The following is a 24,618-nucleotide window of genomic DNA, read 5'->3' as shown; positions in this document are numbered from 1 at the left end:
ATAATATAAATATATTGTGATATATTATAATATACTGTGCATATCATAAGACACATCCCATCAGTATTTTTAAAGCATGAGAGAAAACAAACACCATTGGAAGTTCCAATAGTTTTTTCCCACACCCCCTTTGGAGCACAGACACCTGCTGCAGAGACCTGCTCTAGAACCTGGTATTGTAAGAAAGACAACCGTGTTAGCCCATGTGAGCTCCTGACGGTGTCTTTCAGAGTGAGAGGAATGAGGGTGGTGAGTCAGGCCTCAAAGATCATTAACAAACACAGCCAGGGGGCAGCAGAATGCAGCACGGAGCACCCATTTTCCTGTACTTTTTCCTTTTAGTTACCTCATACTGTTCAGGCCAACTCCCTTTCAAGCCTGCGGACCAGCGCCCACCACCCCAGGGACCACCCAGATGGGGGATGGGCCCGAGAGGGAGGAGCCTGGTCCCTCTTCCCCAAGCCCTGGGCGTCCTGAGGGATGCTTCACAAGCTGGAGGTGGGGTGGGAGGGAGGATGGGCAAGAGGTTTGAGACAGGTAGGTGAGGAGGCAGATTGCTCCAAGAGTATGAAAAGCCAGCGCAGGGTGTTCCTTGCCAAGTCCAGCCTCGCTGTTAAGACTATGGGTTCTGGAGTGAGACTGGGGGGTTCCTTCCAACGGCAGCTCGTCAAGCTTCTCACCACCTGGGGCAGCTCCGCGCCCTTAGCCGTTGTCATGTCACTGTTGATGCCGACAGTGACCCTGAGCGTGCTCGCAGGAAGGGAGCGCTCGCTCCCCCTCTCCCGCTGGCTCCTTCTGCGGCTGTCCCTCTAACTCCCGGCACCGCGTTTTCTGCAGACGTCCCCAAAGAGCAGCAGTTGCAGGCAGTGCAGGCGGCCGTCCTGCTGCTGGCCGATGAGAGCAGGGAGGTGCTGCAGACGCTGCTGTGCTTCCTCAACGACGTGGTCCACGCGGTGGAGGAGAATCAGATGACGCCCATGAACCTGGCTGTGTGTCTGGCCCCCTCCCTCTTCCATCTGAATTTACTGAAGAAGGAAAGCTCCCCCAGGTGGGTTTTCCTCAGCAAGAACCCTAATCCTAAACCAGGTATTCCCCATGGCTACTTAAAAACACTCCCGCTGTATTTCAAGTTGGGGATTTGTCAGCACTTCATTCATAATCAGAAAATGTTTGGAGGAACATAATTTGTGTGGCTCAGCATCAGGGAATTATCAAAGCAGCACAGTGTCCTTTGTGATCCCGAAAGCCTGGAGTTTTGTTTTGTTTTGTTTTGTGTGTGTTAGTGGGAAGGAGGGAAAAAGTACACAAAGTAGTATTTTACAATCTTCAATTTTAAAAGGCTAGATTTAAGGCCCAAGCACGGCAGCTTGCAGTGAAGTAGTTTCAAACTTGGGAAAAATAGATTAATTTCTCCCCCAACAGTTATTCCTGCCCGTGTATTTTTCCAAGGTTTTCCATTATGAACTGTCAGACTCTTAGCATGACTCAGGATATCTAAGATGTGTAGTCACTGTTTTTATTTGGAAATGAGAAAGTATGGGATCTGGGTGGCATCTGGGCATGAAGACATGACAAAGCGATGAGCTCTGTACTGTGAAAAGCTCTTGGGTTTGGGATCCGCTGAGGACTCTCCCCTTCAATTACAGAGTTAGCCAGAAGAAATATGCCTCCGGGAAGCCAGATCAAAAAGACCTCAGTGAGAATCTGGCCGCAGCTCAGGGGCTGGCCCACATGATCATGGAATGCGACAGGCTTTTTGAGGTGAGTGAAAGGCTCCAACTGCCTTCCTTATAGCTCTTGGAACTCGCTAAGACGCTTGGAGTGGTTGCTGCATTTATGGCTTATTTCTGGTTTTTCCTGATTTTATAATGACAATGGTGCACTCGATAGGTCTGGTCTTTGCCTCCTAGAAATGTGAGGAGTGAGCTTATATATTGAATAGTTGAGGCTTTGACGGCTAAAGACACCTGGGTTTACCATGATGATGGTTTTTATGAAAACAGTTGCATCAACTTCAGGTGCCAGGTCCCAGGCCAGCCAGCCAAGTACAGTATATTTGATGTAACCTCGAGACTTGATTAGATTCAGTGTGTGTGTGTGTGTGTGTGTGAATGTGTGATACTGAACAATCGCTGTGAACTCAGAATCAGTGACAGCTTATGAATACAGCTACAGATACGCTAAAGGATTAAGTGAACTAGACTTCCGGCATACTTGTTGGGGCAAAGTTGTCATTTGTAAAAGGGAAAAGTGTGCCACAAAGTTAAAGCTGCCTCTAAGCCATGCTTGACGTTCCCCTTAAGTCTGTGCACTTTAAGTTTCCTGAGCCCAAGTTTTGCCAAACTGAATAAAAATGTATATAATAAGTAAAATCAAAGGAAAATGGAAAGAATGAATGGGAAGTCATGGCAGTGTTTTGAATAATAAATATAGCCTCAACCAGATTTGGGTTTCCTGACTTGAGGAAGCCCGCCCCCGACCCCTTCGCTGATCTTAGACAAACATCTCTTGCCCCACGGCACTCAGCCCATCGCCCGTACCGTGGTCTTTGGCGATGCTACTTTGCTTTCTCTGTCAGTCTCAGCACTTCTGTAGCTCAGTGTGTTGCTCTTCTGTGCGTCCATCGGTTCAGGTCCCGCTTGAGATGGTGGCCCAGTCTCATAACTCATATATGGAGGCTGAGGTGCATCCCCCAACTCTGGAAGACCTGGGGGCCCAGATGGAGGAGAGCGGGGCCACTTTCCACACGTACCTGGAGCATCTCATCCAGGGCCTCCAGAAGGAAACCAAGGAAAAGTTCAAAGGATGGGTCACGTGTTCCAACACAGACAACACAGATCTTGCTTTCAAAAAGGTAATCTCAGGTCTTGGAAAAAATTACCCCCTAAGAGCCAAGTCTTACAACCAGGGATTTGTTTTGCTTTTAAAATGGCTACTCTGTTCCCAGGGCTTCACCACACACGAATCAGTCAACCACCCACTCTAGAGTCTGTTTGCACATAATCAGACTGCAGACTGTGGAGCCGGACTGCTGGAGCCCAGGCCTGGCTCTGTCCCGTAGCTGTGTGACGTTGGGCGAGTCACTCGCCTCTCTGTGCCTCTGCTTTCTTATTTGCATAATGGACATAATAGTAGGACCACTGTCAGAGGAGGGCTGTTTAAAAATCAGAACAATGCCTGGTACACAGGGAGCACTGTGTGTTGGTGGTTATCATTTTTATTATCAGTATTCTTCTTTTCAGCTTAAGGATAAACATTTAAAAATTCTAAACCTGAGGTATGCAGAGTCACTCTTTCAAGTTACGTACTCAGTGATGTTTTTTGAACACCCAGTGAAGGATGGTAGGTTGTGTTGGAACCAGCAACCTCTTCAGCCTGTGCTGGTATCTTTCCCAAGGTGGGAGACGGGCATCCGCTGAGGCTATGGAAGGCTTCTGTGGAGGTGGAAGCGCCCCCCTCGGTGGTTTTGAATCGCGTGCTGAGGGAGCGCCACCTGTGGGATGAGGATTTCGTGCAGTGGAAGGTGGTGGAAACGCTGGACAAGCAAACAGAAATCTATCAGTACGTGCAGAACAGCATGGCGCCTCACCCTTCCAGAGACTTCCTGGTTCTCAGGTAAGCCTGCCTCCGGGGTTTAAGATGCTCTGCTCCAAAAGCTGGATAAGAGCCGCAGGTTTAAGCATTTCACAGGTCTCCCACCTAAGTTCAGCCTCCACTGGCAACACTCAGCCGGCCCTCATTTCTCTCAGTGAAAACTGACTTTGCTGTTTTTATGCCCGACTTCCTGCTTCTGTCACCCAATTCACAGCTCTGCTGGGTTCTCTTATGGCCCCTTTCATTATGGAGCATACGGTTTATTAAGCCATAAATATTGTTCGTTTCCTCGGAACAGAGTCCCCCAAAATAACTGTTGTTTGTCCAGTTGTACTTTCTGCTAAATTATGCAAACTGAACCTGACTGGCTTTTCTCCTGATTTGGCCTTTCTGCCCCTGGGAAAGCAAGTCTTCAGTGGTGTAACTCTCAATCTGGAGTGTGTGTAACTTCAAAATTCCTCTGTATAACTTCAGCTGCTCATAATTCATTACCAGGCATGGAAACCTAGACAGAGCCCTGAAGGTCCAGCTATGCTGAGACACTTGGATGTCCAGAGAGGTTTCAGGGCTTGACAGGGCTTGCAAGACTGGTGTCTACTGTCGAAATATTGCTTCTAATAGATTTTTGGGTTGAGTTCCGGACCCCTGCTCTCTGGGTTTGGAGGGGGAAGCTCAACCAGCAATAGGAAGTTGCACAGCAGAGCTGTGTACATGGGCTGGTGAGTCAGGACTGAATCAGAAAGAAGAGGGACTGAGGATTCTAACAAACCCAAATAAAATATAATTAAATCAATACATCCTTTTTTTTAATTGATAACCGATGGTGAATGCTGTCTCTTCTCATATATTAGCAGTATAAAAAGAATCACTAGTGAAATTCCCAAATGTGTAATTTAAATAGTTTCTTTATTAAACTAGTCTTGATGGCAAACTAAAGGTTACTTTTCACATGGGCTATTTATGCCTTTGGAATTGGTCCTTAGGACCTTGAATTTTAAGGGTCATTTTTTTCCCTAAGTATATGTGTTTATCTTAGCAAGCTTGGGACCCTGGTGGAGAACGTGGGCGGTTGTAAGGGTGGCTTATTACCACAGTGATTGGGACATCACTCATCTCGTGGAAGTTAAACTTTACACCTTCACTCTCGCAAGCAGAAGATCAAATCGCTCTAGGACGGCAGCCACGGGGGGTTGGAGCCATGCCATGGCCTGCCTCTTCACTCCCTTAGGGGAGGCCGAGGGCCGGAGTCCGTGCATGGAACCGCCCTCGTTCCACTCATCCTGCAGTGCCACCGCCTGCTGTTTCTCATGTATCATTCCATCACTGCCTCGTGCCAGGCACTGTTGGAGGCTCCGGGGATACTGCAGGGAGCACAACAGACCACAACCCTTTATATTTTATTAGGGAGATAGAGTCAATAAATAATAAGCAAGGGGGATAGGAATAGAGTCAATAAATAATGAGCAAGGGGGATAGGATTACTTATCTTAGGGGGATGATAGGAAAGGGTAGAATTTCAAATATAGTGGTCAGAGCAGAGTCTCACTGTGTTGATATTTGATCCAAGACTTGAAGAAGAAGGTGGGTGGACCATGAGGCTGAGGGAGAACTCGGCACCCAAGAGGATTAATAATGAACCAGATGTGTTTCCTGCAGCAGGAATTCCTTGTGATTATGATACAAGAGGTAGAAAGTGACAGGTATGGAGAGGAGTCCAGGGCTGAGGCACTTCCTGTTTTCAGAGCGTCTCCTTGTCTAGGCTAGCACGCATGAGGCTGGTCTCCTATCCCCACAAATCTGTACAGCTTTCAGTCTTTGTTATTAATCACAGCCTTATGTATGAAAAGAGAATGGTCACACCCATGGAGAAGTTGCTAAGCATTTGTGTAGGGCTTGCTTATTCCCTAGTTCTAGGTAATAGTTTCTCTTTCTGGTGAGGTAGGACAGCACGAAGTTAGAGATGAGACAACTAAGCAAGGGGATAGGACTTGTAATGTAAATAACTAAGATTATAATAATCAAACCTACATCCTATGGTAGAAATGGTTGCTACAGAGATGCTCTCATGATTCCTGACTTCCATCTACAACCTTTTCCCAAGTGGTACACCGCCCCCCATGCTTGAATAGCTCCAGGAACAGTGAACTCACTACCCCTCATATAGCCCATTCCATTTTTGAAGAGTACACATTGTGAGACGGCTCTTGTCTGCACTAAATTAAAACATACCTTCATATCTCTGCTTTCTGGAGGCAAATCAACTGTATTTATTTCTTCTCCTGCTCAAGAGCCACTCAGGGACTTGAAGGCAATTAGCAGTCTGCATGTATCTAGTTTTCTTCAAGCTAAGCATCCTTTCAGACTTGAGTTGAGCACCACCTCCTCCAGGAAGCCATCCCCTGTACATGATCTCAGAGCGCTCTTTGCACAGCCATATCACTGCACTTGCCGTGGTGCTTTAGGGTTCTCTTGGTAGGTCTGTTTCTCCTCCTGGGCTGTAGACCTTTATGTCTTCAGTGGCTTCTCAGAGCTTGGCACACCCAATAGATATTTGGTGAAAGACTTGAATGGGCGAGTCCTAATTCCCAAACGGGTGAGACCAGCCCTTCAGTAATGTGCGGGAGCCTCCGCAGCCTCAGTTTGGGATTCCGAAAGCAGTTCTGAAAGCTGCAAGACCGTTTCTGACCTCTGGGTCAGAGGGCTGAGACCCTTGCTTTCAACTGCACGGTATAAAGTTCACATGCGCTTATGGAAACCATTAGCTTAGTCCAAGTAACTGGGCTTGGAATTTGAGCAAGAAAATATAAGTGTAAACCTCAGCGCTGTGCTCAGGGTTTTCTTTCTCTCTCAGCCCTAATTCCGACGTGCGGGTTTGTTTTGCTGCAGGACCTGGAAGACTGATTTGCCCAAAGGAATGTGCACCCTGGTGTCCCTCTCCGTGGAGCACGAGGAAGCCCAGCTCATGGGTGGTGTGCGGGCCGTGGTGATGGACTCTCAGTACTTAATGGAGCCGTGTGGGTCCGGCAAGTCGAGGCTGACGCACATCTGCAGGGTGGACCTGAGGTGAGCGGGCTCCTGGGGGCGGCGGGCGCGGGCTCACCGCACATTCGCTGGGGCCCTGTTTCTCATCTGGTCCCTTATTTCACTGTCCTTTTATTCCTCTTGCCATTAACATGCTTTCTAGAAGATTACGTGTGCCTCCCCCTCGCTTTTCCTCTTTCCGCCCTTGCTAAAATTCTGACTTTCAGGAGAAAGTCCTCTGCTCACCTTTATTTTCCGTTTTGTCCCACTTATACTTCTGTGCTTCGAGCACGGGGCAAACACCAGCACTAGAGCCCGGGATGTAGTAGGTGCTCAGTAAATACGAGTCCTCTTGTGTTTCTTCTCAGCCTGTCCCTTTTGCAGCTCCCTCCAGTTGTCCTCCTTTGAGAGGGAACTAACTTAAATCCAACCCCTTCAAGGCATTCATGATGCTGAGTTCTTGGTCTGGGTGGATATAAGCTGGGTTTTCTCAGTAAATTCTAGAATTAAGTCTGAATCACCCCTGAGGAGACGCTGTCATTTTAAAGCACCCGGTGAATACTGGAAAGATAGACCGAATACTTGGCCAAAAAGGCATTTTCAAGGCCCCTGTTGACAGAATGAGGTTCTCAGAGCCTCGGAGCAGCAGCCCCGAGTGTCATGCAGGTGGGCTGACATTCAGGGCACAAGCACAGCCCTGTCGACCGTGACAAATTGTCGTGATTTGGGAAAAGACTTTCCCACTTCCTTTCTGATTTTTGTCCCCGCAGAGGTCACTCCCCAGAATGGTACAATAAAGGCTTTGGACATCTGTGTGCAGCGGAAGTCGCCAGGATTAGAAACTCTTTTCAGCCCCTCATTGCTGAGGGTCCAGAAACTAAAATCTGAGTTTTCCCCAGTGTGACATCAAACTCAGGGAAGAGGAAGTGAAAGCAAACACTTGTGGGAGAGAGTGTGCGCGTGAGAAAGCAAGGGAGAGAGAGAAACCGATTGACAATGCTTATAAATGGAAGCACTGAGAAGTCGGAATGTTGAAGATGCAAGAATTTCTGAGAACTTTCCTAGCCTTCCTGGAGACGGCTACATCCCTACTAATATAATATTTTTAAAAATCAGAACATTTATCTATGTTACTTAAAATTAAATGGATTATTCCTTGTGCATTGCCTAATTTGCTATTTAAAGGCTTCTAAGAAGCGTATTCTTAACTGTAGATAAATGTATGTATAGCATATGTACATATGTGTGTATATCTCTATCTTTACTGTATATATGATGTAAAATATCAATTTTATATATAATTGCATATTATTTTGAAAAGGAACGAGTCTGATTCGGTGAGTCCCTTCCTCACCTGGTTCTTTCAAAGTTGTTCTGGGCGCTGTCTCCCCACCGTCCTGTAAGCTGAGCAGAATCTGCTGATGACACCAAAGTGTGAAAATATGTAGTCCGCCCTGATGTCTTACCAAAGGTTAGCCAACCAAAGGAAAACACATTAAATGGTCCTTACATGTTGTCAGCTTGTTTGTTTGTGTTATTCAAAAACTGAGAGTGGGGTGTTGGATAAAGCAAGGAAAATAATATTTAGTCCTCTTTAAAGCAAAGAAGTGGGTGAGGAGTTGTTCCCGAATGTAAGGCTAGATTACCGCTTGCCGTGGGGCCAGCAGATACAGTTTCAGTGACATGTTAGATGCCCATGGACCACTAGAGTCAGCCCAGTGACTCAAAGAGAGCCTGTATTTCCCTGCTGATGAGAGCTGAATATAATGGCTTTTGCAGATTCACAGCCAAAGGGAGCCTCTGTGTTTTGTTGCGTTTTCATACTTACATTTCATAATGTTCTTAAATGTCATTCTAGTTGACCAGTGGCCTATTTGGTCACAGTTAATTGGCATTTTCTTACCAATGTATTGCACTGAATTTAACTCTGGACACCAGATTAAGGGAGATGATGGTCATTCAAGAGTCCTGGACCATTTCAGCTTCAGGGAATTCTACTGTTGCTACATATGATGCTCTTAAGATAGACTTCATTAAAGTTTTGCAATCTGAAAGACAGGGTTTTTAAACTAATGTTAAGACCAAAACTGTGTTCTTCAATTAGTTTTAGAAAATATAAACAGGTCTGTTAAATTCCATGTTTCTTCATTAGTCAGTCAAGCTACCTATGCATTTGACCCAACCTTATTTATTATTGTATAGACTAAGCAAATTGACTATCCTTAACCAATTGCTAATGGATTTAAGTTGGTTTTTTATTGTAATTCAACAATGCTAGAGAGGAAGATAATTTATTGTGTTTGGTTTCAGGGAGAGATTGGTATCATAACTTAGCAATTCATGCTGGAGAAAAAAAAAAGAGTGTTTTCCTTTCTTTTCTTTTTATATTGTATGCGTTTATATAATGTTTTCTTTTATCAGCAATGTGCAATTCTTTTATTGAGAGAAATAAAAATGCTATATATGAGTTTTGTATGGTACCAGTAAAATCATACTGTTTGAATTGTGATCTAGGAATTTTTTGTTTCCTTGCCTACCGAAGAAGGTGGCAGCAAACCCATAATTTTCCATTTGCTCTGTGAGCAAAACAAATTCACTTCTTCCATACATCTTAAATTTAACCACATATGCCAGATTACTTTAATATGCATAGACAAGATCATTAGTGAATTTTAATTTAGCTTAATGCTGATCCTACTCCAGAGATGGGATCATATGTTTTCAGGAAATATGACAGGCACACAAGGATGAATGGTGTTGTGTCACCTAGAGCAGGCCTTTTCCAGCCTTAGCAGCACACGGATCACCCTCAGATATTGTTACACTAAGCCTCCGATTCAGGCAGTCTGAGGTGGACCTGAGATTCTGCATTTTGAACCAGCTTCGGGGATGCCCAGCCTGCCAGCCCGAAGACCACACCTTGAGAAGCTGGGACCTAGAGGATACTTAGAATAAAGCAAACATGGTTTTATTTCTGACTCCCCTTCTCTTCAAATTACCTGACTTTTTAATTTTTATGCACATACGAATCACATCACTGCTGCCTAACAACACAGTGCATCTTAAAAAAAAAAAGAGAAAGATGCAGCAAGCTTATTTGTCAAATACTACAGTATTTTATTCATTGTTATCTTGCCAATAGAAATAAAATATGATATTGCCTTTAAATATTATATTTATACCTCATGTATATCTTTACCTCAACTGTTGGTATCAATCATCAATTGTAAATAAATACTTGCCAAGGTAAAGAAATTTATATACATTAAATACACCCTTTTTTTTTCTATAAAATACATGTTGATTTTCATGCTTCATCCTGTAAGTGGAAAACCTGCTTCCTGAGGAAGAGTTCTCTCTAAAAAGCTTGCCATGAGCTTGATGCCTCAGTACTGTAGTCAAATCTCTCTCAAATATAAAGATTCATATAAAAGTCTAGATTGTTATCTACAGAACTTCATTGACAGTCTGGGTGCCTTAACCTATGTCTAAGGCATTATGGTGATGGGTAGGGATTTCTTTTACATTTCATTGTTCTTAAATCTAGAAGTTATAAGAACACTTTTAGAGTATTTTTATGAAGGATTCAGTGAACTCCAGCTACAATTCCATTTTCATTGAGTGCACAAGAAACTGAGACTTGATGACGTGACTTATGGCTGCACCACTGGACCATGAAGAGTAGCCACATCTGACTCTGAGCCTCTTGCTTTCCATCCTTGTACAGTGAGCCCTCCATATCTGCGGGTTCTGCATCCAAGGATTCAACCAACCACAGATCAAAAATACTCCGAAAAAAATTCCAGAAAATTCCAAAAAGCAAAACTTGAATTTGCTGTACACTGGCAGCTATTTACACAGCATTTACACTGTATTTACAGCTATTTACATACCATTTGCATTGTATTAGGTATTACAAGTAATCCAGAGATGATTTAAAGTATATGAGAGTATGTGCATGGGTTATATGCAAATACTACACCATTTTATATAAGGGACTTGAGCAATCCCTGGATTCTGGCACCTGAAGGGAGTCCTGGAGCTAATCTCCTGCGGATACTGAGGAACCACTGTACATGTTCTATGCTTTATTTCTAAAAGATGACAAAGGTCGCCCCTAATTAAGCAAGCAGGAGCTCTCGAACATTCTCAGCTACAGGCTACAAGAGCCACAGCAGCCCAAGTGACCACATGCCCACATAAAAATGATCCAAACTCTGCTCTCTGCTCCTCTCCCTCATCCTTTCTTCCATTACTTGCAAGTTTTGCTTTCATAGGCAAAGGAGGAATTTCAACGGTCCCTTTTCCTCTTCTATGTGAAAGAAGAGAACATGGTCATTCTAGCAGCCACAGGCAACCAGTGTCATTCTGGGACCCTGGAGCATATGAATTCAAACTTGATTCTGAGTCTACTTCATGAAATTCTTAGGCATGAAACTGTTCTACTTCTTTTTTTAAAATATTTTATTTATTTATTTATTTATTTAGGCTGTGCTGGGTCTTAGTTGCGGCACGCGGGATCTTCACTATGGCACGTGGCCTTCTTAGTTGCAGCATGCGTGCGGGATCTAGTTCCCTGACCAAGGATCAAACCCGGGCCCCCTGCATTGGGAGCACAGAGTCTTACCCACTGGACCACCAGGGAAGTCCCTGTTATACTTCTGTCTTTTGATATTTGGCCACAAAAAAAAATCGGTCGTATGATTTCTTCTCAAGAAATTAATGTAAAGGAATTAGATAGATCCTAGCCAAGTGGAGTGTCACTGTTCCGGTGATGCCCAGCCACTAGTGGGACATACAGGTCTGAAACATTATGAGAGTGACCAGGGCCCAAAGCTAGAGGTACATCCCATGTTCACTTCAGTCGTGTTATCCCTGCCTCTCCTGACTATACACATAACGGTCCAGTGATACCAAGCCACTCTTTTACATCTCTGTGACTTGACATTGACTTTCTCCCCATCTTGTTGGTCACGTAATAGCCTGTTTCTTCCTTAAAACCCTATTTGAGCATCATTTGCTCCATGGACTTTCCTGACCACCCATGTGAAATCCACCTGCTTCCTTATATATTACTCTTATTGCATGAATTGCATCTCATTTAGTTATTTGGCAATAAATCTAACTCTCCCACTAGACTATGAGCTCTTAGGGACATGGACCATGTCTTACTCAGCTTTGAAACTCCATCCCGTAGGACACCTTCTGCTACACCATTCTATAAGTATTTAAAATGACCTGGGCATCTGAAAACTGGGCATAACGATGATAGAAGCCATAGAAATGGAAGTCATAACCTAGTGTGGAGTATTCCAAAGCCAGTGAAATAACTCACATTTTGTGTCTGACTACTTCAACTCTCCAGTAGCACAGAGAATGGAGAATTAGCTGGTCTTCCAAGAAGTTAGATGCAACTGTTTCTGAAATTATCAAATGCTGAACATCTGTTTGCAGAAAATAGGACAGTTTGATTAGTTCATTCATTCAACAAATATGTGTGGAGCACTCATGATGTGCCAGACACTGTTCTAGACATTCAGTAAATAAAACAATAAATAAAATCAATGAATAAAACAGACAAAAAAATCCCTGTCCTCATGGAACTTATGGTCTAGAAGAGAAAACAGCCAAGAAACAAGATAAATAATTGACCAGGGAAGCTCTACAGAGAAAAATAAAATCAGAGGAAGGAAATTAGATAGTCAGGGAAAAGCTTACCAAGGGCCTGGGGTAAAGAACTACCAAAATGACACGCTGTTTGATTATTTTTCCTCAAGCTCCGCTGGAGCTGCTAAAATTACAGCGGTGGGAATGATCAATTCATCAATTTGCTGAGACCTTATTCCTTGTGAAGGAAAATAAGTAACAGCAACAGGAGGAAATGAAGCCTCTGGGAACTACACTTGCTGATGCATGATGGCTGCGTCTTTCAAGCCCATCAGAAAGCAGGGTTCCAGCAAGAGATGCACAGGTGCTGGAAGCCCGCGTGCCCCAGATGGGAACATTCAGTTCTTAGGCCTAGATGATCAAGTCCCCTGCCGTTCTGATTTCCAGATACAAGCATGTCTCCAAGGCCCCCGGATACTTCGCGGCGTTCTCGAGACAAGCGTCTCCGCGTACTGGAAGGCAGGCTCCCTTGTCAGCTTGGTTCATCCTCACACCCACACCCACCCCTGCTGACCACGACCACGACCGCTCACCTCACTGCTGGGACCCAGCCTGGCACCAGAGTCCTGGGAAGGGAGGAAGACCCCGTTCTCCCCGTGATACCTCCTCATGGAGCTGCTCCAAGTGCTTCCCTAAATCCCCACAACACACCTGAGACCAGGCGTCATTTGAGATAAGACTGAATCAACACACCTGGGAGACAGTGCAAGGTAGGATGTAACTTAAAGCTGCAGCCCCAAGGAGCTCTGCTTCCAGCGACTTAATCCACACCTGACCGCAGAGGCTCTCACCTCTCCGCCTGGCCGCCCTACCCCCCGACCCAACCCGCCTCACTCCCACGCCCAGGTCCCCAGCTTCAGAATGTGACGAACAACTGCACTGACAGCAGGAGGAATTCAGTCCGGCGGAAGACCCACCTTCACGCCCTGGCCGCATGGCTCCACCCCAAGACCCAGAAGATCATCACACCAGGCACGCGCGTGGATTCGCTGCCCTAAATCCGAGTCATCTTGGGAAACATCACCACGCTGCTCCTGTGGGCACAGCGGGTGCCAGCCCTATGTTGGGGCTTCCTCGCCTTCCCATCCCTGTGCTCACGTCAAGGGTGGCGGAAGCCTCTGCCATTCCCGTGGTTATCAGTCATCCCGCCTGATGAAAAGCTGATTGGTGACATTTTCATATGAATGTTTCAGACAGAGCTGCTCCACTGTAGATTTGCATAATGAAGTCTTTTATCTCCTTATCGGGCATCAGAGGCTTTCTCTCCTGTTACAAGGATTTCAGGCATCAGCAGGTAGGTGGAAGCTATTTTTGGAATAAGGAAGAGACTGAAATGCTACTACCACATTAAAAAAAAGCCTAACCCTGAAAGTCACCTGACCTTGTTGTTCTCCGGTGGTTGGAGTGTACGGGTCGTTTCCCCACATGGTCCCTGCTTCCCTGGGGAGGCTTGAGTGCAGCGCTCCCAGGAGAGTCAGAGACGGGAGCTCTATCTACCTGGATTCAGAAGGGCTCTTCCAGGGGGCCTCCTCCAGCCTGACCCTTCCTTACCCCGTCTTTCTCCCCCTCCACCACTTCAAAGCTGTCTGAATCTCATCTTTTCTTCTCAGAGAATCCCTACCCCCATTCCTTGGTTTCCAAGCCTGTCAAGCAGTTTTCTGAAGAAATTCCCAAGATGGTGTGTGGTATCCATTTTGTCTCAATCCTGTAATGCGCAGCTTTGCCAGGAACTTTGTGCCCAAGGAAGACCCGAGGGAGCACCCAAGAGGTGCCAGCCAGGGAGAAGGGACCCTGCCTTTCTGGGGGCTGGATTCCCATATACGCCAAATGGACGAGAGTTGAAGACGCTGGGTGAGGAAGGGCCAAACTGGGGAGTACTGGGCAAACAAACAAGACCAGGGGATGTGGCGGTGTTCGCTGCTTTTCCTGACGTCCTTCAGTTTCTCTGCTGCTCCCTCATCTACAGGGGAAAACTAAAAGGAAACAGGCACAACTATCCATTCTGTTTGAGCCACAGATAGTGTGCTGACTGCCACAGAGATGGGCAGTTCAAATTACTTTGGAGCAAAGGTCTCTCCGATGGTCTGAAATTAAACATGCTCTGGAAGGAGCAGCTGCGGGGGAAGGACCACCCATCGCTGGGATCTGCTGGAGCTGCCCTCTGGGACCTCACGCACGAGGAACACACACTCCAGAACAGGGCTTCCCTTCTAGAACTGCAGGAAACTGAACATTCAGCTCGAAAAAGACTTGGAAATGGCAAAGGAGAGTGGATTTCTTCTTAGTTTTCTATCAGTTTGCAGTGGTTCCAGTATAAACCCAGCAGCGTATGTATGAAGCATAAAAAACATCAAAGCAGTGATGCAGCATTTCAAAAAGAAATTCAGCAGCAATTTGGCTGCCTTGTTCACTTTTCAGACGGTTGTGTAGCTGTCCTGATCTTCCCCATAAATCTCAAAATTCACATTTAACAGAGCCCTGCTCCCCGGTAGTCCTGATGCTGCAAAGCAGGCATCAAGCAGGATCCTTTAAATGAAATGAAGGAATTTTAACCAGTCATATATACAGCAACAGTTGTCACTTCCTGAAGATGAAAAAGAACAAGAGGGGGACAGTTTTTCTCTGAGAAGACAGAAGAACACTTTGCAATTTTTGTTCAAGGATTGGGGAGCATAAAACGCACAGCTCCTCGTGTTCCCACATTCCAGTGTCAAGATGTTACGCAGAGATCAGAAATAGACCCAAGGTGACGTCCATAGTGTGAGCCATGCAAATGCGGAAAAGACTCGCCAGCGGCGGTAATTTCCAGGACGAGCGTCAGGCCACTGAAACGGGACAAAGGAATCAAGGCCAGAAGAGGCAGCAAGCAGGATGACAGTTCTCCACGGCATTCTCCAAGTGGAATTTCGAAGGCTAATGAGGGGAACCATAGTGAACCAGAACTTCAAACCTAGAAGTATAAACGTCCAGGGAACGTTCTGATGCCCTGTATGCTATGGGTTCTTTATCTTCCTACTTCAGATCATCACCAATCACACATGGAATAAACTTCCCATTAAGTAAAAAGTGATAAGACAATAATGACAGCTGTGTGCATTGGGGCCTTGCTGTTTACCAAGGATTTTTCATACACACTCACATACATGTATATATGTATACAGAATGTAGGTATTAATCCTCACAACAACCCAATGACATAGATACTATTGTATCTATTTTTTAGAAGAGTAAGTTGAGGCTGAAAAAGGACTGGTGACTTCCCTGATGTCACCCAACCAGGACTGACACCCAGGCAATCTGAGCTTTGCTCTGCTGCTTCCCTTAAAGAGGAGGGTTCCTCTATGACAGAATGATGAAATCAGGAAGCTATGCTGGCTGTAAGAACACCCAGCGGATTGGCTGAGTGGATCTTCTAAAAAGTGACATTTTGAGTATAATTGCAAATAGTCTCCAACAAGAAGAAGACACCGGGGCTTCCCTGGTGGTGCAGTAGTTAAGAATCCACCTGCCAGTGCAGGGGACATGGGTTCGAGCCCTGGTCCAGGAAGATCCCACATGCCGTGGAGCAACTAAGCCCATGCACCACAACTGCTGAGCCTGCGCTCTAGAGCCCACGAGCCACAACTACTGAGCCCACGTGCCACAACTACTGAAGCAGGAGCGCCTATAGCCTGTGCTCTGCAACAAGAGAAACCACCGCAATGAGAAGCCCACGCACTGCAATGAAGAGTAGCTCCTGCCCTCCGCAACTAGAGAAAGCCTGTGCACAGCAATGAAGACCCAACACAGCCAAAAATAAAATAAATAAATTTTAAAAAGAAGACAGCAAGACAGTGGGGCACACAGCAAGCCCACTGGTGAGGCCAGACTTGGAAGCAGCAAAGGGCACATGAGGGAGGGACAACATACCTCCAGCCAGGCTACTCTGTCCAGCCCTTTGCAGCACCTTCTAGGGGAGGGGAGTTGCTAGTGTGAATCACCGAGCTCTGTAACATTGTTTGGAGGTGGTCACAGCATCGCCAGGTGGTACCCATCATGTGTGCTCCTTCCTCTGTGCACGCAGCTGGGCTGCTAAGTACAGCTGGATACACGGATAGATCCCCATCCCGCCCTGTGGCATGACGGGGCCTGCTCAGTCCTAACATTTAGGTTCAGAAGCAAGTGGGAGCCCTCGTACTTTACTATAATTCTCAGACATTTGCACAGCTATTAATAAAGACGTCTTTTGATACCCTTCTGCTATTGTTCCTGTGCACAGAGAGATTTCCGAGCCTGTGGGAAGGATCACTGATAATAGATGATCAAGATCTCAGCATTCCTGGGGCCCTGGCAATAATTATATCTAATGACATTAAAATTATGTCCTGGGTAATAGGAACATACATATTGATAATTACCTTAAATGTAAATGGATTAAATGCTCCAACCAAAAGACATAGACTGGCTGAATGGATACAAAAACGAGACCTGTATATATGCTGTCTACAACAGACCCACTTCAGACCTAGAGACACATACAGACTGAAAGTGAGGGGATGGAAAAAGATATTCCATGCAAATGGAAATCAAAAGAAAGCTGGGGTAGCAATTTTCATATCAGACAAAATAGACTTTAAAAAAAAAGACTATTACAAAAGACAAAGAAGGACACTACATAATGATCAAGGGATCAATTCAAGAAGAAGATATAACAATTGTAAATATTTATGCACCCAACATAGGAGCACCTCTATAAATAAAGCAAATGCTAACAGCCATAAAAAGGGAAATCGACAGTAACACAATAATACTAGGGGACTTTACCACCCCACTTTCACCAATAGACAGATTATCCAAAATGAAAATAAATAAGGAAAAACAAGCTTCAAATGATACATTAAACAAGATGGATTTAATTGATACTTACAGGACATTCCATCCAAAAACAAAAGAATACACTTTCTTCTCAAGTGCTCATGGAATATTCTCCAGGATAGATCATATCCTGGGTCACAAATCAAGCCTTGGTAAATTTAAGAAAATTGAAATCGTATCAAGTATCTTTTCCGATGACAACACTATGAAACTAGACATCAATTACAGGAAAAAAATCTGTAAAAAATACAAACACATGGAGGCTAAACAATACACTACTAAATAACCAAGAGATCACTGAAGAAATCAAAGAGAAAATCAAAAATACCTAGAAACAAATGACAATGAAAACACGACGACCCAAAACCTATGGGATGCAGCAAAAGTGGTTCTAAGAGGGAAGTTTACAGCAATACAATCTACCTCAAGAAACAAGAAACGTCTCAAATAAACAACCTAACCTACACCTAAAGCAATTAGAGAAAGAAGAACAAAAAAACCGCAAAGTTAGCCGAAGGAAAGAAATCATAAATATCAGATCAGAAATAAATGAAAAAGAAATGAAGGAAATGATAGCAAAGAGGAATAAAACTAAAAGCTGGTTCTTTGAGAAGATAAACAAATTTGATAAACCATTAGCCAGACTCATCAGGAAAAAAAGGGAGAAGACTCAAATCAACAGAATTAGAAAGGAAAAAGGAGAAGTAACAACTGACACTACAGAAATACAAAGGATCATGAGAGATTACTACAAGCAACTATGTGCCAATAAAATGGACAACCTGGAAGAAATGGACAAATTCTTAGAAAAGCACAACCTTCTGAGACTGAACCAGGAAGAAATAGAAAATATAAACAGACCAATCATAAGCACTGAAATTGAAACTGTGATTAAAAATCTTCCAACAAACAAAAGCCCAGGACCAGATGGCTTCACAGGCAAATTCTATCAAACATTTAGAGAAGAGCTAACACCTAGCCTTCTCCAACTCTTCCAAAATACAGCAGAGGGAGGAACACTCCCAAACTCATTCTATGAGGCCACCATCACCCTGATAACAAAACCAGACAAAGATGTCACAAAAGAAGAAAACTACAGACCAGTATCACTGATGAACATAGAGGCAAAAATCCTCAACAAAATACTAGCAAACAGAATCCAACAGCACATTAAAAGGATCATACACCATGATCAAGTGGGGTTTATCCCAAGAATGCGAAGATTCTTCAATATACGCAAATCAATCAATGTGATACACCATATTAACAAATTGAAGGATAAAAACCATATGATCGGGCTTCCCTGGTGGCGCAGTGGTTAAGAATCTGCCTGCTAATGCAGGGACACGGGTTTGAGCCCTGATCTGGGAAGATCCCACATGTCACGGAGCAACTAGGCCCGTGAGCCACAACTACTGAGCCTGCGCGTCTGGAGCCTGTGCTCTGCAACAAGAGAGGCTGCGATAGTGAGAGGCCCGCGCACCGCGATGAAGAGTGGCCCCCACTTGCCACAACTAGAGAAAGCCCTCGCACAGAAACAAAGACCCAACACAACCAAAAATAAATAAATAAATAAATAAATAAATAAATAAATAAATAAAAACAAACAAAAAACATATGATCATCTCAATAGATGCAAAAAAAGCTTTTGACAAAATTCAACACCCACTTATGATAAAAGCTCTCCAGAAAGTAGGCATAGAAGGAACTTACCTCAACATAATAAAGGCCATATATGACAAACCCACAGCTAACATCGTTCTCAATGGTGAAAAACTGAAACTATTTCCACTAAGATCAGGAACAAGACAAGGTTGCCCACGCTCACAACTATCATTCAACATAGTTTTGGAAGTTTTAGCCACAGCAATCAGAGATGAAAAAGAAATAAAAGGAATCTAAATCGGAAAAGAAGAAGTAAACCTGTCACTGTTTGCAGATGACATGATAGTATACATAGAGAATCCTAAAGATGCTACCAGAAAACTACTAGAGCTAATCAATGAATTTGGTAAAGTAGCAGGATACAAAATTAATACACAGAAATTTCTTGCATTCCTATACACTAATGATGAAAAACCGTAAAGAGAAATTAAGGAAACATTCCCATTTACCATTACAACAAAAAGAATAAAATACCTAGGAATAAATCTACCTAAGGAGACAAAAGACCTGTATGCAGAAAACTATGAGACACTCATGAAAGAAATTAAAGATGATTACAAACAGATGGAGAGATATACCATGTTCTTGGATTAGAAGAATCAACATTGTGAAAATGACTATACTACCCAATGCAATCTACAGATTCAATGCAATCCCTCTCAAACTACAGCATTTTTCACAGAACTAGAACAAAAACTTTCACAATTCGTATGGAAACACAAAAGACTCTGAATAGCCAAGGCAATCTTAAGAAAGAAAAACGGAGCTGGATTAATCAGGCTCCCTGACTTCAGACTATACTACAAATCTACAGTAATCAAGACAGTATGGTACTGGCACAAAAACAGAAATATGGATCAATGGAACAGGATTGAAAGCCCAGAGATAAATCCACGCACATATGGTCACCTTATCTTTGATAAAGGAGGCAATGATATACAATGGAGAAAAGACAGCCTCTTCAATAAGTGGTGCTGGGAAAAATTGACAGCTACACGTAAAAGAATGAAATTAGAACACTCCCTAACACCATACACAAAAATAAACTCAAAATGGATTAAAGACCTAAATGTAAGGCCAGACACTAGAAAACTCTTAGAGGAAAACATAGGCAGAACAGTCTATGACATAAATCACAGCAAGATCCTTTTTGACCCACCTCCTAGAGAAATGGAAATAAAAACAAAAATAAACAAATGGGACCTAATGAAACTTGGAAGCTTTTGCACAGCAAAGGAAACCATAAACAAGATGAAAAGACAACCCTCAGAATGGGCAAAAATATTTGCAAATGAAGCAACTGACAAAGGATTGATCTCCAAAATATAAAAGCAGCTCATGCAGCTCAATATCAAAAAAAACCAACAACCCAATCCAAAAATGGGCAGAAGATCTAAATAGACATCTCTCCAAAGAAGATATACAGATTGCCAACAAACACATAAAAGGATGCTCAACAACACTAATCATTAGAGAAATGCAAATCAAAACTACAATGAGGTATCACCTCACACCAGTCAGAATGGCCATCATTAAAAAATTGACAAACGATAAATGCTGGAGAGGGTGTGGAGGAAAGGGAACCCTCTTGCACTGTTGGTGGGAATGTAAATTGATACAGACACTATGGAGAACAGTATGGAGGTTCCTTATAAAACTAAAAATAGAACTACCATATGACCCAGCAATCCCACTCCTGGGCATATACCCTGAGAAAACCATAATTCAAAAAGAGCCATGTACCACAATGTTCATTGCAGCTCTATTTACAATAGCCAGAACATGGAAGCAACCTAAGTGTTCATCGACATATGAATGGGTAAAGAAGATGTGGCACATTTGTACAATGGAATATTACTCAGCCATAAAAAGAAACGAAATTGAGTTATTTGTAGTGAGGTGGATGGACCTAAAGACTGTCATACAGAGTGAAGTAAGTCAGAAAGAGAAAAACAAATACCATATGCTAACACATATATATGGAATCTAAAAAAAAAAAAAAAATGCTTCTGAAGAACCTAGGGGCAGGACAGGAATAAAGACGCAGACATGGAGAATGTACTTGAGGACATGGGGAGGGGGAAGGGTAAGCTGGGACAAAGTGAGAGAGTGGCATGGACATATATACACTACCATATGTAAAATAGATAGCTAGTAGGAAGCAGCCGCATAGCACAGGGAGATCAGCTCGGTGCTCTGTGACCACCTAGAGGGGTGGGATAGGGAGGGTGGGAGGGAGACGCAAGAGGGAGGAGATATGGCAATATATGTACACATATAGCTGATTCAGTTTGTTATACAGCAGAAAATAATACACCATTGTAAAGCAATTATACTCCAATAAAGATGTTTAAAAAAAAATTATGTCCTGTTTCCTAAAAACAGGGCAAAATATCAAGGACAGATTCAAAAGATGGGCATAACACCTATGAGCAGCGTCAGGAATATGAAACCCAGCATTTATTGAAATTTTCAGAATGTACTGAGGACAGCAATAAATAAGCAGTAATAATAAAGACTTGTAAAATGCATATTTAGTGCAAGAATAAAGAGAAGAAAGGGATAGACCTGTGCTTGACATGGATGATGTTTTATCTGTAGAAGACAAAAAGAAAGCAAAAAGATTTCTTCCTTATAGCATCCTCAACTTTCCAACCATAAACATCTCCCTCCTGAATAATGTAGAACGATACCTGGTTCAGAGGGTGGTTTAAAAATATGTCCACAAATTATTCACCTCCAGCCTTCAAGAGGCGGAGCTTAATTCTCCTCTCCTTGAGTGTGGGCTGTGTTTAGTGACTTGCTTCTAAGAAATAGAATGTGGTCGAAAGAACAGAGAGTGACTCATTTCTCATGGGTAGATACCTAGGAGCAGAATTGCCGGACCATGTAAGGTATTTTTGTTTAACATTTTAAGAAACTACCAAACTATTTTCCAAGTGGCTGAGCATTTTACCCTCCCACTAACAAAGCATAAGGATTCCAGTTTCCCCACATCCTTGTCCATCTTTTGGGTTATAGACATCTTAGTGGGTGAGAAGTCATTCAGTTTAAAATGTTGGTCACTGTTTTAAACTTTAAACAAAAATGGAAGTTCTAATTGATCACAGGAAATGATAGAATTCAATTAACTCAACTCTGGTTCTTTGTTTTACAGTCACTCATTGTTTATGTCAAATATACAGTCCAAACAATCACAGGGTTGGAAACAGGAACTGAATTATGCCCAAAGCAAGGCAGAACAATTCCAAACTCTCACCTGTTCTTGCTCTTATTTTCTTACTATTGAAACAAACCCATGTAGCCGGATCTGCCTGTGTCAGGGGCTGACTGTAGCTGAGAGTTCTCTGAGTTAACTTCCTAGTAGATTAAAAAGCTTATTAAAGGATATATAATCAAATATGCTAATTGGAAGCTTACATATATTCTGCTAAAACTCAGCAGTAACTGCAACGATTGATATAGAACAAAGAACAATAAAATATCTCACTAAAAGAATTTAGAACTGCCAGCTCATGGTGATAATAAAAAGCAGAGCAAATTTCAGTTGGTTTTCTCAGTTTTTAAATTCCCACAGATGCTGCAATAATGAACCGCCTCTTACTTGTACTCCAGCCAGAAGCTCTGACTCTTTGTAGTCCCGCTGCCAGGGACCATTCCCCACCACTCCAGGAGGAAGCTGGGAGGATGTGGGAACACCGACTTCTTACTGACTGGTACATTTTTAAAGCCAAGGGTGAATTGTAACTGTTTAAGTTATCACCTTTATAAATTGCCAAAGGACAATTTAATGACAACTTGTATAAGAAGCAGTGAAGAGGGTGAGATGGAGAGCATATTTCTGCACTTGCTCCCTAGACCCTTGTCGGAAATCCTCTTGGGCTGTGCCTTATGCTGACATGTGCTCACTCTGCCTTTTCCAGATGCCACCTTATGAGTAAGGAAAATGCTCTAAATGAACACATCTTCACTGGGACCTCACAGACAACAGATTTAATTAAGAACAGGGGAAAGAACAGGGAATTAAGAAAGTCAAATACATTCCTTCCCAGCTGGAGACATAGACCAGTACGGGGGGAGAGTGGGTATCTAGGCTGGGAAACCCCTCAAACTTAGGCACACATGGGGGAAAACCCTTGAGAAGCACTCTCAGGGGGCCAGGCAGAAAAGTACAGACACCTTAAAACAACAGTAAGCCTCCCAGTTCAAAGTGACTGGAAGCTGGTTCTATGAAACCAGGAAGAACGTTCTGCCCAGAGGGGCAGCTGGTCAGTCTTGAAACCACAAGAAAGGAAATCTCAGAGGGGAACACTGGGAATGCCCATCGGAAAGAGAGCACCAGGGCAGTGGGCTTCCAGGGCCTCGCTCCCCTGTCAGTGGCCTCTCCCCAAGGGACACACAGGCCACCAGCATCCTGTCCCCCTATCTCACTGAATTCTGTTCTGTGCTCACCAAGCAACCTTCGAGTGTGATCTCCTGCCCACAAGTGGGGCCTCATGGGGAGATAACGCACACGCAGAGTGGGAAGCTGTTTTTGGTCCTCAGAGCAGAGCCACAGATCTAAATGGGAATGGAGGGATTGGGGAGAAGAAGGATGAGTGGAAAAAAGCTTCAGAAAGGGCTTCCAAGTCACAGAAAGCATCATTCTACCCCCTCCTCTCCACCCGGGTGCCTTCCTTTGCATCTGAGCCCTGAGGTGTTAGGCAATGCCATAGCAGGGCACGGGGAGTTTTAGAGAATCACCATTTCCAACCCTAGTGGACATTTGCATGATTGTGGATTCTCAAAAATAAGTGCCCGTAGATTAAGGTAGAGTCCTCAGGCATGGACATCTGAGGGCTACGAAGGGCTCACAAACACTGAGTCCCCTCCATAACGACAGCCTCAAAATCCAGCTGTTTTCAAAGAACTGATACGCAAAGCATCATGATGCACATTTAAATTGTGGCAGCCATTCTTCTTAGTGGTATTTTAACATCTCTGAAATTTAGATTAAGGAGGGGGTCATACAAAGTGGCAAAATTCACCGGGGAGTCTTTTGTTGTCATTGTTTAATATGACCATGTTCCCAGAAATACTTGCCCATAATTGCCCTTCTCTACAGGAACAGAACGGTTCTTAGCGGCAGGTCAAGTGCGGTTTCTAAGAAACCTGAAACTTCCCGAAACCTGATTTTTTGTTTTGTTTTGTTTTTTGCGGACAAACTATGAAAGGTTTATTCTCAAATATTCGGACTTGACCCTCCATCCTTCCACATTAGTGCGAGCACCAAAGCAATTCCATGTATTGTTTTCTGACACACAAAAACTGTTCACCTCAGGCTACTCAGGCTAGAGACAGGCAAGGAGGGAGTGAGAAATGAGTCTGATCTGAGAGCATTTGTAGAGGAAAACAACACGGCACCTCCCCTGAGGAGACAGGAGTGACCACCCCCTCGCCCCCAGCCAGTGTGGGCCAGATCCGTCCCATCCATTTAGCTTTGAGAGCCTGAGTTTCCCCTCCAAGATCTGTATCAAGGGTCACTAAAAAGTACATTTGCCTTAAAGGTTAGTTAATGTAACAATGGGTTTTAACTAACTACGTGATCTATCAATAAGGAGAGATCGTGGGTCTTCAAAGAGATCATAAGACAAAAGTCAAGGAAACCAGCGAGATAGATGATGGTCCTGGAGAAGAAGTAATCACCCAACAGGAAGGAGAAAATCAGGGGAAAGGGGTAACTGTATGGCAGGACCACCCTGGAGAAGTCAGTAACACCCCCTGCAGACATTCTTTATTTCCCAAGTGAGTAGCTGGCCTTGAAGATCTGGTCTCAAG

At 43.8% G+C, this 24,618-nt stretch overlaps 2 protein-coding genes across 19 annotated transcripts in view; one reads left to right on the top strand and one right to left on the bottom strand.

Annotated features, from left to right (window-relative positions):
- STARD13 (StAR related lipid transfer domain containing 13) overlaps positions 1-9,732 on the top strand; it is a 382,310-nt gene extending 372,578 nt beyond the window's left edge. For 4 of the 5 annotated variants that reach the window (XM_059903377.1, XM_059903376.1, XM_059903375.1 and 1 more), the window contains 6 exons: positions 838-1,048; positions 1,647-1,761; positions 2,633-2,854; positions 3,398-3,615; positions 6,481-6,657; positions 7,386-9,732. In XM_059903377.1, coding sequence (XP_059759360.1) covers positions 838-1,048; positions 1,647-1,761; positions 2,633-2,854; positions 3,398-3,615; positions 6,481-6,657; positions 7,386-7,503 — 1,061 coding nt within the window. In that variant the 3' untranslated portion in view covers positions 7,504-9,732. Of the gene's footprint in view, positions 1-837; positions 1,049-1,646; positions 1,762-2,632; positions 2,855-3,397; positions 3,616-6,480; positions 6,736-7,385 lie in introns of those variants that run through there. The other variant, XM_059903378.1, reaches the window with a different exon arrangement.
- KL (klotho) overlaps positions 1-24,618 on the bottom strand; it is a 110,058-nt gene that overhangs the window by 12,487 nt on the left and 72,953 nt on the right. For 3 of the 14 annotated variants that reach the window (XR_009498835.1, XR_009498838.1, XR_009498845.1), the window contains exons 9-11: positions 13,200-13,587; positions 11,951-12,059; positions 8,519-8,663 (exon numbers count right to left, since the gene is read on the bottom strand). The gene's annotated coding sequence lies outside the window, so the exon portion shown is untranslated. Of the gene's footprint in view, positions 1-4; positions 3,536-4,481; positions 8,664-11,950; positions 12,060-13,199; positions 13,588-24,618 lie in introns of those variants that run through there. The other 11 variants (XR_009498846.1, XR_009498847.1, XR_009498840.1 and 8 more) reach the window with 11 other exon arrangements.

Source organism: Balaenoptera ricei, chromosome 18 (genome assembly GCF_028023285.1).
Source record: "Balaenoptera ricei isolate mBalRic1 chromosome 18, mBalRic1.hap2, whole genome shotgun sequence".
NCBI lineage: Eukaryota > Metazoa > Chordata > Mammalia > Artiodactyla > Balaenopteridae > Balaenoptera > Balaenoptera ricei.
This window is presented reverse-complemented; position numbering and strand designations above follow the sequence as displayed.